This window comes from Ranitomeya variabilis, chromosome 8 (genome assembly GCF_051348905.1).
Source record: "Ranitomeya variabilis isolate aRanVar5 chromosome 8, aRanVar5.hap1, whole genome shotgun sequence".
In the NCBI taxonomy this organism is placed as follows: Eukaryota; Metazoa; Chordata; class Amphibia; order Anura; family Dendrobatidae; genus Ranitomeya; species Ranitomeya variabilis.
In genome coordinates this window covers 163,281,914-163,297,542 of record NC_135239.1, presented here as the reverse complement: position 1 = coordinate 163,297,542, position 15,629 = coordinate 163,281,914, and the positions used below count along the sequence as shown (strand labels likewise).

General features: G+C 45.4%; 1 protein-coding gene across 1 annotated transcript; it reads left to right on the top strand.

The window, feature by feature from the left end:
• Nucleotides 1–831: 831 nt before the first annotated feature.
• Nucleotides 832–15,413, top strand: POLR2F (RNA polymerase II, I and III subunit F). The gene is made up of 4 exons (XM_077278240.1): nucleotides 832–989; nucleotides 3,193–3,393; nucleotides 6,410–6,481; nucleotides 15,211–15,413. The coding sequence occupies exons 1-4, from the start codon at nucleotides 970–972 to the stop codon at nucleotides 15,299–15,301; spliced, it is 384 nt and encodes a 127-aa protein (XP_077134355.1). The 5' UTR covers nucleotides 832–969; the 3' UTR covers nucleotides 15,302–15,413.
• Nucleotides 15,414–15,629: the final 216 nt, after the last annotated feature.

Here is a 15,629-nt window from a genome sequence, read left to right as displayed (position 1 = left end):
GGTTGCGCTCTGTTATGACTGTCGGTTGCTCTCTGTTATGAGGACTGTCGGTTGCTCTGTTATGAGGAGTCAGTTGCTCTCTATTATGAGGACTGTCAGTTGCGCTCTGTTATGAGGACTGTCGGTTGCTCTGTTATGAGGACTGTCAGTTGCTCTCTATTATGAGGACTGTCGGTTGCTCTCTGTTATGAGGACTGTCGGTTGCGCTCTTTTATGACTGTCGGGTGTGCTCTGTTGTCAGTGGCGCTCTGTTATGAGGACTGTCGGTTGCTCTCTGTTATGAGGACTGTCAGTTGCTCTCTGTTATGAGGACTGTCAGTTGCTCTCTATTATGAGGACTGTCGGTTGCTCTGTTATGAGGACTGTCAGTTGCTCTCTGTTATGAGGACTGTCAGTTGCTCTCTGTTATGAGGACTGTCGGTTGCTCTCTGTTATGAGGACTGTCGGTTGCGCTCTTTTATGACTGTCGGTTGCGCTCTTTTATGACTGTTGGGTGTGCTCTGTTGTCAGTGGCGCTCTGTTATGATGACTGTTGCTTGCGCTTGAGAAATTCCATGAAAAAGCATTAACAAGCCAGAAGAGGAGACTAGAATGCAGTCTGTACGAGGAGCTCCAGGAATCAGCCTCAGTGCTGAGCTGTGTACAGCGGAGGGATTATGTGAGGCTCCGGTGTAGTCACCTCACTAGTGAGCCGTCTACAGCGCAGTGGCTACATGTCCATGAGGACCTCAAAAAATCACCTCCGATAGACTGAACCATTTAGGAGCCATAGGCGGGAACATTGGGATACTTCCGGCCAATGCGTGATGAGAGCGTTATGACGCGTTTCCGGTTTGCGCAGAGAGCGGTAGGCGGGCCAGTGCACGGAGTGTTTCCGGCTCAGAAGCGGTGTGCGCTGCTCGGACGTGCGAGTGTGTTCGGCGTGTGGCTGATAGATAACGTCCCCGGCTGTAGAGGAGGAGCGTCGCCATGTCCGACAACGAGGATAAGTGAGTGCGGGGCCGGCGGCTGGGTCTGTGCTGACAGTGAGCCATTACGTCCACACCGTCACTGTCCCCTGAGGGAATGCGGATTGTGAGCCGCAGTCAGTGTCTGTGGAGTGTGGGAGGAAACCCCCAAACACGCGGAGGTGGTGTACAAGAAGCCTCCTATGAATACATGTGTATGTAATATGCGTGGGCCGGGAATCCTTACAGTGCGGGCCTATGGCGCCCCCTCAGTCTATGAGCCAGGCTGGGGACCCTGCTGGCACAGCGCTGCAGACTCAGGCTGCTGTATGACCTACCTGGTAGGTCATACAGCAGCCTGAGTCTGCAGCGCTGTGCCAGCAGGGGGCGCCGGATCCCAGAGACAGCATATCACGACACACAGCGCATGGCATAGCCTCCGCTGCCTTTGGGCTGTGATCATGGTGACAACACAGGCATGTGACTGCTGTCCTGGACCCAACAGTGTGTCCTCTGATTGGCTGTTCAGGTCACACGTCCGTACACAACATTATCACTACAAGTGGGTCCTGCTGCTCAAACAGCTGGGGATGTAATGGTCAACAGGGTTATCCCACCCCAAAAAAGTGGTCCTTAGAATATCAGATCGGACCCCATACAATCCGGGCTCAGTAATCTTGAATGAAGCAGATGTGTGCATGCTCAAGCTTCACAAAGACAGCCAGAGATAGCTGAGTGCTGTACACGGCCGTCACATGGATTCTGAGCACAGTGGAGGCTGAGCGTGCTCCATTCATGGTCTGTGAGACTGCTGGAGATGGAGTGCTGTTCTCAGCAGTCACATAGGCAATGAATGGCCACAGAGCAGCTTCCTCTGTCATTGGATTTCCTTTGTGATTTGCATACCTGTGGTCACTTGCTTTTCTGTAAGTCACTCTCATACTTTACCTCTAACTTATCTCTGTGTTGGATATAGCAGTAAGATGAGTGTTATATATAGCAGAGAGTGTGGAGAGGGGGGAAAGCATCTGTATGGCAAAGATCATAGTGTGTAGATCAGGAGGAAAGCACATGAAGTGGAAGACATTGTAGGAATGAAGTGTGGCTAATACACGAGCTAGTGACACCCAGCACTCTGGACTCCTCACATCCAGGGATTCACGAGCAAGGGGAATGAAGATTGCTGAATAAAACTTACTGTAACTTTTTAACTAAAGGTAACATGAGCGTCTGGCAGGAGGACTGGCCTTGTTGCCCCAAACAGATTGTCCTCCCAAGTGTCTGTTATCCGCTGCACTGAATAGATGAAGCCAGTGTGTGGTACCGGAGTGTCCTTTTGGGGCATTCTTGTCTTTTGCTTTTGAGTCATTGTTCCATTGTCAAATCTTTCACAAAACCTGACTTAGACTAAGTTCACACAGGGCGTTTTTGCTGCATTTTTATGCTTATTTTCAGCCGTTTTACAATACCAGCAAAGCCTATGTGATTTCAGAAACCTCATGCACACACAATATTTTTGTCATCGGTATTATGTGCTTTACATGGTTTTTTGGAATAGGATTTTTTTTTTCTTCCAACACTAAACGTTATCAGCATGCACAAGAGACAAATCTAGCATGCCAAAACCGCTGCAAAAATGCAAGAAAGACCAAGGAAAACATGCTTTTTTTCTGCAGCTTCTTTGCTGCCAAGAGATCAGTTTTGCTGCAGAAAAAAATACTGAAAGAACGCCTAGTGTGAATTTACCCTTAGTCTGGTAGATCGGAGTAGAAAGATTCATGCTCTCAGCATTTCTAACCATGGGGCACTGATTTCAAGACTGTGGACTGGAATATAGAGGGAGCTATTTGGGAAAAACAATTATCTCCCTATTTTTGTATTTTACCTGTATTGTTACTGTGCCACTAGGGGGCAGTGTGATGACGATGATCACATCCTGACTGTTCTGTTCCATCAGGTTGAGGAGGACCCTGATGCACTGTAATTCCCAGTATCACGGGGACCCATGGGGTTTAGGAAGGATCCTGCTATTGCTTTCATCTTGTAACTAAAGTGCCAGCAGTTGTCAGAATGGATGGCTGATAATTTTACACTTGTAATCTGCATTCATCCTCCCTCAATGAGATTACATGTCTGTTAATTGTAACATTGGCTAAATCTAATGTGTGAGTGAATTATATTGGATATTTTGTGTAATTTTCTGGTAAAGGTGACCTGAAATAACCCATTATTTTCTTCTATATAGTTTTGATGGAGATGATTTTGATGATGTTGAAGAGGATGAGGGTCTCGATGACTTGGACAATGCAGAAGAGGAAGATCAGGAGAATGTAGCCATTTTACCTGCTGGTGAAGGGCAGCAAGCAAACCAGAAGCGCATAACGACAAATTACATGACCAAGTATGAACGGGCACGAGTACTGGGAACTAGAGCACTGCAGATAGCGTAAGTATGTTACTAGAAAGCACCACTACAGCAATTTTTTTCCAGCACTGGAGTGATGCCATTAATTGAAGTCCATGTGCCTGTATGACTTCCCTACTGTACAACGCCTGGGCATGCTCCTGAAGAGGCGACGGATGGTCTCCTGAGGGATCTCCTCCCAGACCTGCACTAAAGCATCCGCCAACTCCTGGACAGTCTGAGGTGCAACATGACGTTGGTGAATGGAGTGAGACATGATGTCCCAGATATGCTCAATCTGATTCAGGTCTGGGAAACGGGCGGGCCAGTCCATAGCTTCAATGCCTTCATCTTGCAGGAACTTCTGACACACTCCAGCCACATGAGGTCTGGCATTGTCCTGCATTAGGAGGAACCCAGGGCCAACTGCACCAGCACATGGTCTCACAAGGGGTCTGAGGATCTCATCTCGGTACCTAATGGCAGTCAGGCTACCTCTGGCGAGCACATGGAGGGCTGTGCGGCCCTCCAAAGAAATGCCACCCCACACCATTACTGACCCACTGCCAAACCGGTCATGCTGAAGGATGTTGCAGGCAGCAGATAGCTCTCCACGGCGTCTCCAGACTGTCACATGTGCTCAGTGTGAACCTGATTTAATCTGTGAAGAGCACAGGGCGCCAGTGGTGAATTTGCCAATCCTGGTGGTTCTGCAGCAAATGCCAAGCGTCCTGCACGGTGTTGGGCTGTGAGCAAAACTCCCATCTGTGGATATCGGGCTCTCAGACCATTCTCATGGAGTCGTTTTTTAACCGTTTGTGCAGACACATGCACGTTTGTTGCCTGCTGGAGGTCATTTTGCAGAGCTCTGGCAGTGCTCCTCCTGTTCCTCCTTGCACAAAGGCTGAGGTAAAGGTCCTGCTGCTGGGTTGTTGCCCTCCTACGGCCCCCTCCACATCTCCTGGTGTACTGGCCTGTCTCCTGGTAGCGCCTCCAGCCTCTGGACACTACGCTTACAGACACAGCAAACCTTTTTGCCACAGCTCGCATTGATGTGCCATCCTGGATGAGCTGCACTACTTGAGCCACTTGCTTGGGTTGTAGAGTCCGTCTCATGCTATCACGAGTGTGAAAGCACAACCAAAATTCAAAAGTGACCAAAACATCAGCCAGAAAGCATTGGTACTGAGATGTGGTCTGTGGTCCCCACCTGCAGAATCACTCCTTTATTGAGGGTGTCTTGATAATTGCCAATAATTTCCATCTGTTGTCTATTCCATTTGCACAACAGCATGTGAAATTGATTGTCGAACAGTGTTGCTTCCTAAGTGGACAGTTTTATTTCACAGAAGTTTGATTTACTTGGAGTTATATTCTGTTTAAGTGTTCCCTTTATTTTTTTGTGCAGTGTGTCTGTGTGTGTCTGTGTGTGTCTGTGTGTGTCTGTGTGTGTCTGTGTGTGTCTGTGTGTGTCTGTGTGTGTCTGTGTGTGTCTGTGTGTGTCTGTGTGTGTCTGTGTGTGTCTGTGTGTGTCTGTGTGTGTCTGTGTGTGTCTGTGTGTGTCTGTGTGTGTCTGTGTGTGTCTGTGTGTGTCTGTGTGTGTCTGTGTGTGTCTGTGTGTGTCTGTGTGTCTGTGTGTGTCTGTGTGTGTCTGTGTGTGTCTGTGTGTGTCTGTGTGTGTCTGTGTGTGTCTGTGTGTGTCTGTGTGTGTCTGTGTGTGTCTGTGTGTGTCTGTGTGTGTCTGTGTGTGTCTGTGTGTGTCTGTGTGTGTCTGTGTGTGTCTGTGTGTGTCTGTGTGTGTCTGTGTGTCTCTGTGTGTGTCTGTGTGTGTCTGTGTGTCTCTGTGTGTGTCTGTGTGTCTCTGTGTGTCTCTGTGTATATATATATATATATATATATATATATATATATATATATATATATATATATATATATATATATATATATATATATATATAGCACCATTAATTCCATGGTGCTGTACATGTGAAAAGGGGTTACATACAGGGTTATAGATATCGTTAACAGTAAACAGGTTTACAATGACAGACTAGTGCAGAGGGGAGAGGACCCTGTCCTTGCGGACTTACATTCTTCGGGATAATGGGGAAGAGACAGGAGGTCGGTGTGCTGCAGCTCTGGTGGTGGTGAGGCGGCGGTTCGGTTATTGTAGGCTGTAGTCTTTCCTGAAGAGATGGGTTTTCAGGTTCCGTTTGAAGGATCCGAGGGTGGTGGATAATCGGAGGTGTTGAGGCATTGAATTCTAGAGGAAGGGGGATATTCGGGAGAAATCTTGGAGGCGGTTGTGTGAGGAACAAATAAGTGTGGAGGAGAGGAGGAGGTCTTGGGAGGATCGAAGATTGCGTGGGGGAAGATGGTGGGAGAGTAGTTCAGAGATATAGGGAGGGGACAGGTTGTGGATGGCTTTGTAGATCAGTGTTAGTAGTTTGAACTGGATTTGTTGGGGAATTGGGAGACAGTGGAGGGATTTGCAGAGGGGAGAAGCAGGGGGAGTAGCGAGGAGAGAGGTGGATTAGCCGAGCAGCAGAGTTGAGTACAGACTGGAGTGGTGCAAGGGAGTTAGCGGGGAGGCCACAGAGGAGGGTGTTGCAGTAATCGAGGCGGGAGATGATGAGGGCATACACAAGTAGCTCAGCACTTACAGACTCTTCTGTAGAGCTTGCCAGTACTGTTCTTTGTTGTTCCTGCACAGATCCGGTAGTGCAGAGGCAGAGCTGCGTCTTTTAACATCATCTAACGCTTTGTCAGATGTTCAGGCCAAAGGTGCAGACTGATAATCAGGAGCTCTCTAAAACAGACCCCCCGCCCCACCGCAGCCATGAGGCTTGTGATTGTTGCTCTCCTGAAAACCGAAGATGAGACAAACCCTGTAAATTAGCATTAATCGGACAGTAGTCGTTAATACTGCAACACTCAAAAATGGTGAGGCACTACACAATGCCTGCTTATTGTAGAGTGAGCCCTGCATAGTGTCCACATACAAATACGGTTATCATTGGTTCCTGACGTGTTTTTTTTTTTTTTTCTTTCTTTTTAGAATGTGTGCTCCTGTTATGGTGGAGCTGGAAGGAGAGACAGACCCTCTTCTAATCGCTATGAAGGAGCTAAAGTAAGTGTTAAAGTTTTATGTCCTATATATTCATTGGGGAACAGTGTGTTTTGGTGTAAAAGAGCAATTCTAGCACAGTTTATCTTCCTCATCCTAATATGTCTGAGAGAAGGAGACCATTCTTGCTAATACAAGGCGACCTAAAACGCCACTTCCCAGTAGCGTAAAGACAACAATGTAAGAGTAGTGGGCATAGCTGTAAAATGGCGATCAACAGCCATTCACAGGGTAATATGTAGGCCGTCATGTTGGCTAACAGCCATTTTGGCTCCATTAAAGTGAATGTCAGTAGGATCCACGCTCCTTAGCCATGGACATGCAGGTCACGGGTAGTTGAATAAAATGATACCTTGATATGTCAGCTGATGTCTTATTGCAGAGAAACCAACATTGCTCTTAATATGTAAATGAGCTGTTAATATCTATGGGCCGGACATCGATCTCCCTGAGACTCTGCCTCCAGAGATTATTTTAAATGGAAGGGGGCATTACCAATGTGAGACATGTAATGACTGACAGTCTGATCTACATGTTTCACACTGGTGATACCTGTTTCATTTAAAATATTCTCAGGAGGCATATTCTCAGGGAGATCTTTGTCCGGCCCATAGATCTCAACAGCTAATTTACTTATTAAGAACAATGTTGATTTTTTCTGGAATAAGACATCAAATCACAGATAACAAGATATAATTTTATTCCTCTTCCTATGACCTACATGCTCATATAGACTGATTAGGTGGGTTGATCCTGCTGACAGATTCCCTTTAAAAGATCTGTTAGGGCCAGTTCTTTTTTAATCTACCTTGTGGAAAGGATTGAAACTAAAGTCTCAGTTTTTCATGATGACACACAACTTTGTATAATATTACAGAACAATCAAGTTTATATGATCATACAATCTGGAAAATGGGTAAAAAGGCCCCTAATCTAAGAGCAGCATAATGTAGGTGCAGATGCCCTGATTCCAGCAGCGTATTACGTATTGAGCTGCTTGCTGTAGTTTTGATAACATCACTATCAATAGGAGATTCACTGCAGGACTTGTAGTCCTCCATATTCATGAGCTCTGTATAATCCTAGAACTGACAGTTTTCTGCCTATGCAGAGGTTATACAGAGAACTGATAGATTAAATGGCCCTATTGTATTGCAGTCGTTCCAGAGCCCTCCTGATGAAATTGTTGGAAACTTGATGGGCTACTGTGGCAACTTGGAGATCAAACATTTTCCTTATTCTACATACACTGCAATACTACAGAATAAGGAAGTCCCAAAATGGGACTAAATTAAAATTTCTCAAAAATAAAGTTTGTTACCCTTCCCTTTTCCAGTTAGAAAGAAAAAAAAGTCTGTAAAAGCCTGATCTGTCGAAATATAAAATTATTTAAAGGAGTTTTCAACTGCTTTTTAACGTGCGTTCAATTGGCTCATGTAAATGCCTCCGAGGAGCGCCGCTCCTGTGCTCATGCCTCCCCGCCAGACTGCTGTCAACATCCAATTGGAGGAGGCATCACGTGATGGTTGCAGCCGCCTCATTCCCTCCACGGCTGCCGTCACTCTGCTGCTGCTGATTTCCCCGCAGTATTGCGTGGCCCCACCTGCTGGATATGGTCATTGTTGGGTTTCTATAGCAAACTGAGACCTATCACTTCTTTGTGGTCACGCTCTTTGCGTGCTTATGGCCTGAGTAACAGAGTGCTCTTCCTCTGCTTAACTCCTTGCATGCCGTGTCACTATAGGGACATCAAAGTGCTGGTATCGGAGCGAAATCCAGTCCCAGCTCACACAACACATGCTTAGCTGTGCATGGCACAGGCACAACTCTATGCCCATGTCATCCTCGAGTCACAAATGTACAACCAACAGTAGTAAATTCCTTACAATTTTCATTTACAGTAGCGTCCATTTGCTGGAAGTGTTTAAATGGAAATATACTAGGTTTTACAGAACAGGAGAAGGATTTGGTTATATTTCTGACAAGTAAGGCTACTTTCACACATCAGGTTTTCGCTGTCAGGCTAAATCCGGCTAAATTTCAAAAAACAGGATCCGGCGAATGTTGCCATCGTATCCAGTTTTTTTCCCATAGACTTGCATTAGTGCCAGATTGCGCCGGATGACATTGCGTTTCGTCCAGTTTTCGCCGGATCCGGCAAATCTGCCGTTTCCAGAAAAAAATGTCCATAGCTATTTTTTTTTGTCTCCGGCGATTCGGCGCTTCCGGCTGTTGGCTAGAATGGAAGCCTATGGGAGCTGGAAGGTGCCGGATCCGGAAAATGACGGATTCCGGAGCCGGATTCCGTTTTTTTAAACTGAGCATGCTCCAATTTTTTTTTTTTTATCCAATAATCTAGATATGCTTGCCGGATCCGTCGAAAAAACGGATGCGTCACATCAGTTTTTCGCAATCTGCGCCGGATCTGGTTTTTCCAACATTCGCCGGATTGTGCCTTCATGCAAAAAACCTGATGTGTGAAAGTAGCCTTAGCTAAGGAGTAGTACTCAGTGTCAGGCTAAAACAAATGTTATTTTGGGGTGCATAAAAGGGAGAAAATCACAATCTAGTGTTACCCCTCTATAAATAATAATAAATCTTTATTTTTATATAGCGCTAACATATTTTGCAGCGCTTTACAGTTTGCACTCCTTATCATCACTGTCCCCGATGGGACTCACAATCTAAATTCCCTATCAGTATGTCTTTGGAAAGAGGGTGGAAACAGGAGAACCTGGAGGAAACCCCCACAAACACTGGGAGAACATACAAACTCAGTGCAGATGTTGTTCTTGGTGGGAATTGAATCACTTGTAACCACATCTAGTATATAGGATCCAGTTTTGTGCTCCACAAAAATAAATATTGGATAACTAGAGTCGGTTCAAAGGCAGGAGACTAGATTATTATATGGGATGGAAGGGCTCTCATATGATGAGGGTGGGCTAAAGACGTGTGGTTAATACAAAATACTGGCACATGATTTATTTCTTGCAAAGACAATGCTAAGGACCAGTGGGCACTCATTACATGTGGAGAAAAGGTGATTCTGGCAGCTAACGATGAAAGGGTTCTTTACAGTTAGAGTGGTCAGACTATGTAATACACTACGATGGAGATGTAATGTTAGATATTGTAACCCTATTTATTAAAGTGCCAAATGTCATTATTGGCTATAAATTATCTAATGATGGAGATTGTATAACTGGTGGTGAAATGTTGAGCTTGCTGGACAGGTGTCTGTTTACATCCTATGTACCTTTTGTATGTAAAGTACAGATACCCCCATTCTGCCCAATTGTCTCAAGGCTTCAGTTTCCATTGATGCTCATTGCTTTTCTGAATAGTAGATATATCAATTCCGTTACTTCCATCAGATCTCTAAGTGAGGTTGTCAATGCTTCGGTGAGGTTGTCAATGCTTCGGTGTCGTACACTAACCATGTAATAACATGAGGTGACCAGCCAAAACATAGTTGCACTGGAAGGGTTCCTTAACCCCTTCACGACCTTTGACGCATACGCTGCGTCATGAAAGTCGGTGCCAATGCGACCTATGACGCAGCGTATGCGTCATGGAATGATCGCGCTCCTGCAGATCGGGTGAAAGGGTTAACTCCAATCTCACCCGATCTGCAGAGACAGGGGGAGTGGTGCTTCAGCCCAGGGGGGGTGGCTACACCCCCCCGTGGCTACGATCGCTCTGATTGGCTGTTGAAAGTGAAACTGCCAATCAGAGCGATTTGTAATATTTCACCTAAAAAACAGGTGAAATATTACAATCCAGCCATGGCCGATGCTGCAATATCATCGGCCATGGCTGGAAATACTGATGTGAGCCCCCCCACCCCACCGATCGCCCCCCCAGTCCTCCGTTATGGGGTCCGGTCCCCTCCGTCCTGTGCTGCGCTGCCCCGTGCTCCTGCCCGCTCCCCCGTCCTGCTGTCCGCTCCCCCCTGTGGTCCGATCACCCCACCACCACCCCTTCATACTTACCGATCCTCCCGGTGTCCGGCCGTCTCCTCGCTGGGCGCCGCCATCTTCCAAAATGGCGGGCGCATGCTCAGTACGCCCGCCGGCAGATTCCATTCAAGTACATTTTGATCAAAATAAAAAAAATAATAAATAAACCCCCCCCCCCCTTTATCACCCCCATAGATAGGGATAATAATAAAATAAAGAAAATATATATATATTTTTTTTTTCCACTAGGGTTAGAGTTAGAACTAGGGTTAGGGTTAGAACTAGGGTTAGGGTTACGGGTAGGGTTAGGGGTAGGGTTAGGGGTAGGGTTATGGCATGTGCGGATTTGGCTGCGGATCCACAGCGGATTGGCCGCGGATCCGCAGCGGATTGGCCGCGGATCCGCAGCGGATTGGCCGCGGATCCGCAGCGGATTGGCCGCGGATCCGCAGCGGATTGGCCGCGGATCCGCAGCGGATTGGCCGCTGCAAATTCGTAGCAGTTTTCCATCAGGTTTACAGTACCGTGTACACCTTTGGAAAACCAAATCCGCTGTGCCCATGGTGCGGAAAATTCCGTGCAGAAACGCTGCGTTGTATTTTCCACAGCATGTCAATTCTTTGTGCGGATTCCGCAGCGTTTTACACCTGTTCCTCAATAGGAATCCGCAGGTGAAATCCGCACAAAAAAACACTGGAAATCTGCTGTAAATCCGCAGGTAAAACGCAGTGCCTTTTACTTGCAGATTTTTCAAAAGTCGTGCGGAAAAATCTCACACGAATCCGCTACGTGGGCACATACCCTTAGGGTTAGGGTTGGAATTAGGGCTAGGGTTGGAAATAGGGTTAAGATTAGACTTGTGGTTAGGGTTACGGATAGGGTTAGGGGTGTGTTGGGGTTACAGTTGTGGTTAGGGTTGGGATTAGGGTTAGGGTTGGGATTAGGGTTAGGATTAGGGTTGGAATTAGGGTTACGGGTGTGTTGGGGTTAGGGTTGTGGTTAGGGGTGTGTTGGGGTTAGGGTTGGGATTAGGGTTATGGCTACAGTTGGGATTAGGATTAGGGGTGTGTTGGGGTTAGTCTTGAAGCTAGAAATGAGGGGTTTCCACTGTTTAGGCACATCAGGGGTCTCCAAACGCAACATGGCGCCACCATTGATTCCAGCCAATCTTGCATTCAAAAAGTCAAATGGTGCTCCCTCCCTTCCAAGCCCCGACGTGTGCCCAAACAGTGGTTTACCCCCACATTTGGGGTACCAGCGTACTCAGGACAAACTGGGCAACTACTGTTAGGGTCCAATTTCTCCTGTTACCCTTGCAAAAATAAAAAATTACTTGCTAAGACATAATTTTTGAGGAAAGAAGAATGATTTTTTATTTTCACGGCTCTGCGTTGTAAACTTCTGTGAAGCACTTGGGGCTTGAACGTGCTCATCACACATCTAGATAAGTTCCTTGGGGGGTCTAGTTTCCAAAATGGGGTCACTTGTGGGGTGTTTCTACTGTTTAGGCACATCAGGGGCTCTGCAAATGCAACGTGACGCCCGCATACCATTCCATCAAAGTCTGCATTTCAAATGTCACTACTTCCCTTCCGAGCCCTGACGTGCACCCAAACAGTGGTTTACCCCCACATATGGGGTATCACTGTACTCACAACAAACTGGGCAACAAACATTGGGGCCCAATTTCTCCTGTTACCCTTGTGAAAATAAAAAATTGCTTGCTAAAACATCTTTTTTGAGGAAAGAAAAATGATTTTTTATTTTCACGGCTCTGCGTTGTAAACTTCTGTGAAGCACTTGGGGGTTGAACTTGCTCATCACACATCTAGATAAGTTCCTTGGGGGGTCTAGTTTCCAAAATGGGGTCACTTGTGGGGTGTTTCTACTGTTTAGGCACATCAGGGGCTCTGCAAATGCAACGTGACGCCCGCAGACCATTCCATCAAAGTCTGCATTTCAAATGTCACTACTTCCCTTCCGAGCCCTGACGTGCACCCAAACAGTGGTTTACCCCCACATATGGGGTATCACTGTACTCACAACAAACTGGGCAACAAACATTGGGGCCCAATTTCTCCTGTTACCCTTGTGAAAATAAAAAATTGCTTGCTAAAACATCTTTTTTGAGGAAAGAAAAATGATTTTTTATTTTCACGGCTCTGCGTTGTAAACTTCTGTGAAGCACTTGGGGGTTGAACGTGCTCATCACACATCTAGATAAGTTCCTTGGGGGGTCTAGTTTCCAAAATGGGGTCACTTGTGGGGTGTTTCTACTGTTTAGGCACATCAGGGGCTCTGCAAATGCAACGTGACGCCCGCAGACCATTCCATCAAAGTCTGCATTCCAAAACGTCACTACTTCCCTTCCGAGCCCCGGCATGTGCCCAAACAGTGGTTTACCCCCACATATGGGGTATCAGCGTACTCAGGAGAAACTGGACAACAACTTTTGGGGTCCAATTTCTCCTGTTACCCTTGCAAAAATAAAAAATTCTGGGCTAAAAAAATATTTTTGAGGAAAGGAAACACATTTATTATTTTCACGGCTCTGCGTTATAAACTTCTGCGAAGCACTTGGGGGTTCAAAGTGCTCACCACACATCTAGATTAGTTCCTTGGGAGGTCTAGTTTCCAAAATGGGGTCACTTGTGCGGGAGCTCCAATGTTTAGGCACACAGGGGCTCTCCAAACGTGACATGGTGTCCGCTAATGATTGGAGCTAATTTTCCATTCAAAAAGCCAAATGGCGTGCCTTCCCTTCCGAGCCCTGCCGTGTGCCCAAACAGTGGTTTACCCCCACATATGGGGTATCATCGTACTCAGGACAAACTGGACAACAACATTTGGGGTCCAATTTCTCCTATTACCCTTGGAAAATTAAAAAATCCTGGGCTAAAAATCATTTTTGAGGAAAGAAAAATTATTTTTTATTTTCACGGCTCTGCGTTATAAACTTCTGTGAAGCACCTGGGGGTTATAAGTGCTCACTATGCATCTAGATAAGTTCCTTGGGGGGTCTAGTTTCCAAAATGGGGTCACTTGTAAGGGAGCTCCAATGTTTAGGCACACAGGGGCTCTCCAAACGCGACATGGTGTCCGCTAACGATTGGAGCTAATTTTCCATTCAAAAAGTCAAATGGCACGCCTCCCCTTCCGAGCCTTGTCGTGCACCCAAACAGTGGTTTACCCCCACATATGAGGTATCAACGTACTCAGCAGAAATTGCCCAACAAATTTTAGGATCCATTTTATCCTGTTGCCCATGTGAAAATGAAAAAATTGAGGCTAAAAGAAATTTTGTGTGAAAAAAAAAGTACTTTTTCATTTTTACGGATCAATTTGTGAAGCACCTGAGAGTTTAAAGTGCTCACTATGCTTCTAGATAAGTTCCTTGGGGGGTCTAGTTTCCAAAATGGGGTCACTTGTGGGAGCGCTCCAATGTTTAGGCACACAGGGGCTCTCCAAACGTGACATGGTCTCTGCTAGCGATGGAGATAATTTTTCATTCAAAAAGTCAAATGGCGCTCCTTCCCTTCCGAGCCTTACCATGTGCCCAAACAGTGGTTTACCCCCACATGTGAGGTATCAGTGTACTCAGGAGAAATTGTCCAACAAATTTTATGATCCATTTTATCCTGTTGCCCATGTGAAAATGAAAAAATTGAGGCTAAAATAATTTTTTTGTGAAAAAAAAGTACTGTTTCATTTTTACGGATAAATTTGTGAAGCACCTGGGGGTTTAAAGTGCTCACTATGCTTCTAGATAAGTTCCTTGGGGGGTCTAGTTTCCAAAATGGGGTCACTTGTGGGGGAGCTCCAATGTTTAGGCACACGGGGGCTCTCCAAACGCGACATGGTGTCCGCTAAAGATTGGAGCCAATTTTTCATTCAAAAAGTCAAATGGCGCTCCTTTCCTTCCAAGCCCTGCCGTATGCCCAAACAGTGGTTTACCCCCACATATGAGGTATCAGCGTACTCAGGACAAATTGGACAACATCGTTCGTGGTCCAGTTTCTCCTTTTACCCTTGGGAAAATAAAAAAAATTGTTGCTAAAAGATCATTTTTGTGACTAAAAAGTTAAATGTTCATTTTTTCCTTCCATGTTGCTTCTGCTGCTGTGAAACACCTGAAGGGTTAATAAACTTCTTGAATGTGGTTTTGAGCACCTTGAGGGGTGCAGTTTTTAGAATGGTGTCACTTTTGGGTATTTTCAGCCATATAGAACCCTCAAACTGACTTCAAATGTGAGGTGGTCCCTAAAAAAAATGGTTTTGTAAATTTTGTTGTAAAAATGGGAAATCACTGGTCAAATTTTAACCCTTATAACTTCCTAGCAAAAAAAAAATTTGTTTCCAAAATTGTGCTGATGTAAAGTAGACATGTGGGAAACGTTATTTATTAACTATTTTGTGTCACATAACTCTCTGGTTTAACAGAATAAAAATTCAAAATGTGAAAATTGCGAAATTTTCAAAATTTTCGCCAAATATCCGTTTTTTTCACAAATAAACTCAGAAATTATCGACCTAAATTTACCACTAACATGAAGCTCAATATGTCACGAAAAAACAATCTCAGAATCGCTAGGATCCGTTGAAGCGTTCCTGAGTTATTACCTCATAAAGGGGCACTGGTCAGAATTGCAAAAAACGGCAAGGTCATTAAGGCCAAAATAGGCTGGGTCATGAAGGGGTTAAATAAAAAATAACAAAAAAACCCTGCTAAACTATCATGTTCTCTTATCAACTTTTTTTCTGTTACCGCAGAGCCAGGAAGATTCCTATAATCATCAGACGCTACCTCCCTGATGGCAGCTATGAAGACTGGGGGGTGGATGAGCTCATCATTACCGACTGAGAACTTCTCCAACTCTTTTATGGATTTTTTTCTTTGCCCAACAGTACATTGTATATAAAAATTTTATAAAAGATGTAAAATAGCTTTATTTAATAAAATAAGAGACAAAACACTTGTCGTGTGACTTGCATCAAACCTGGCTCCATCTATCCAAAGTAACATGTTGCCCAGCATGATGTTATGCAGAGGATCAATGTATACATTATGGTGTCTGTGGTCCTAAATATTTAAAGGGGCTGTTCACGTTCTGAAAATGTTTTATAAGCTGTTAGTCATGGAAAAAGACAAGTGTACTGCATTTAGTAAGAAAGCGATCAGTCAGTAGCCA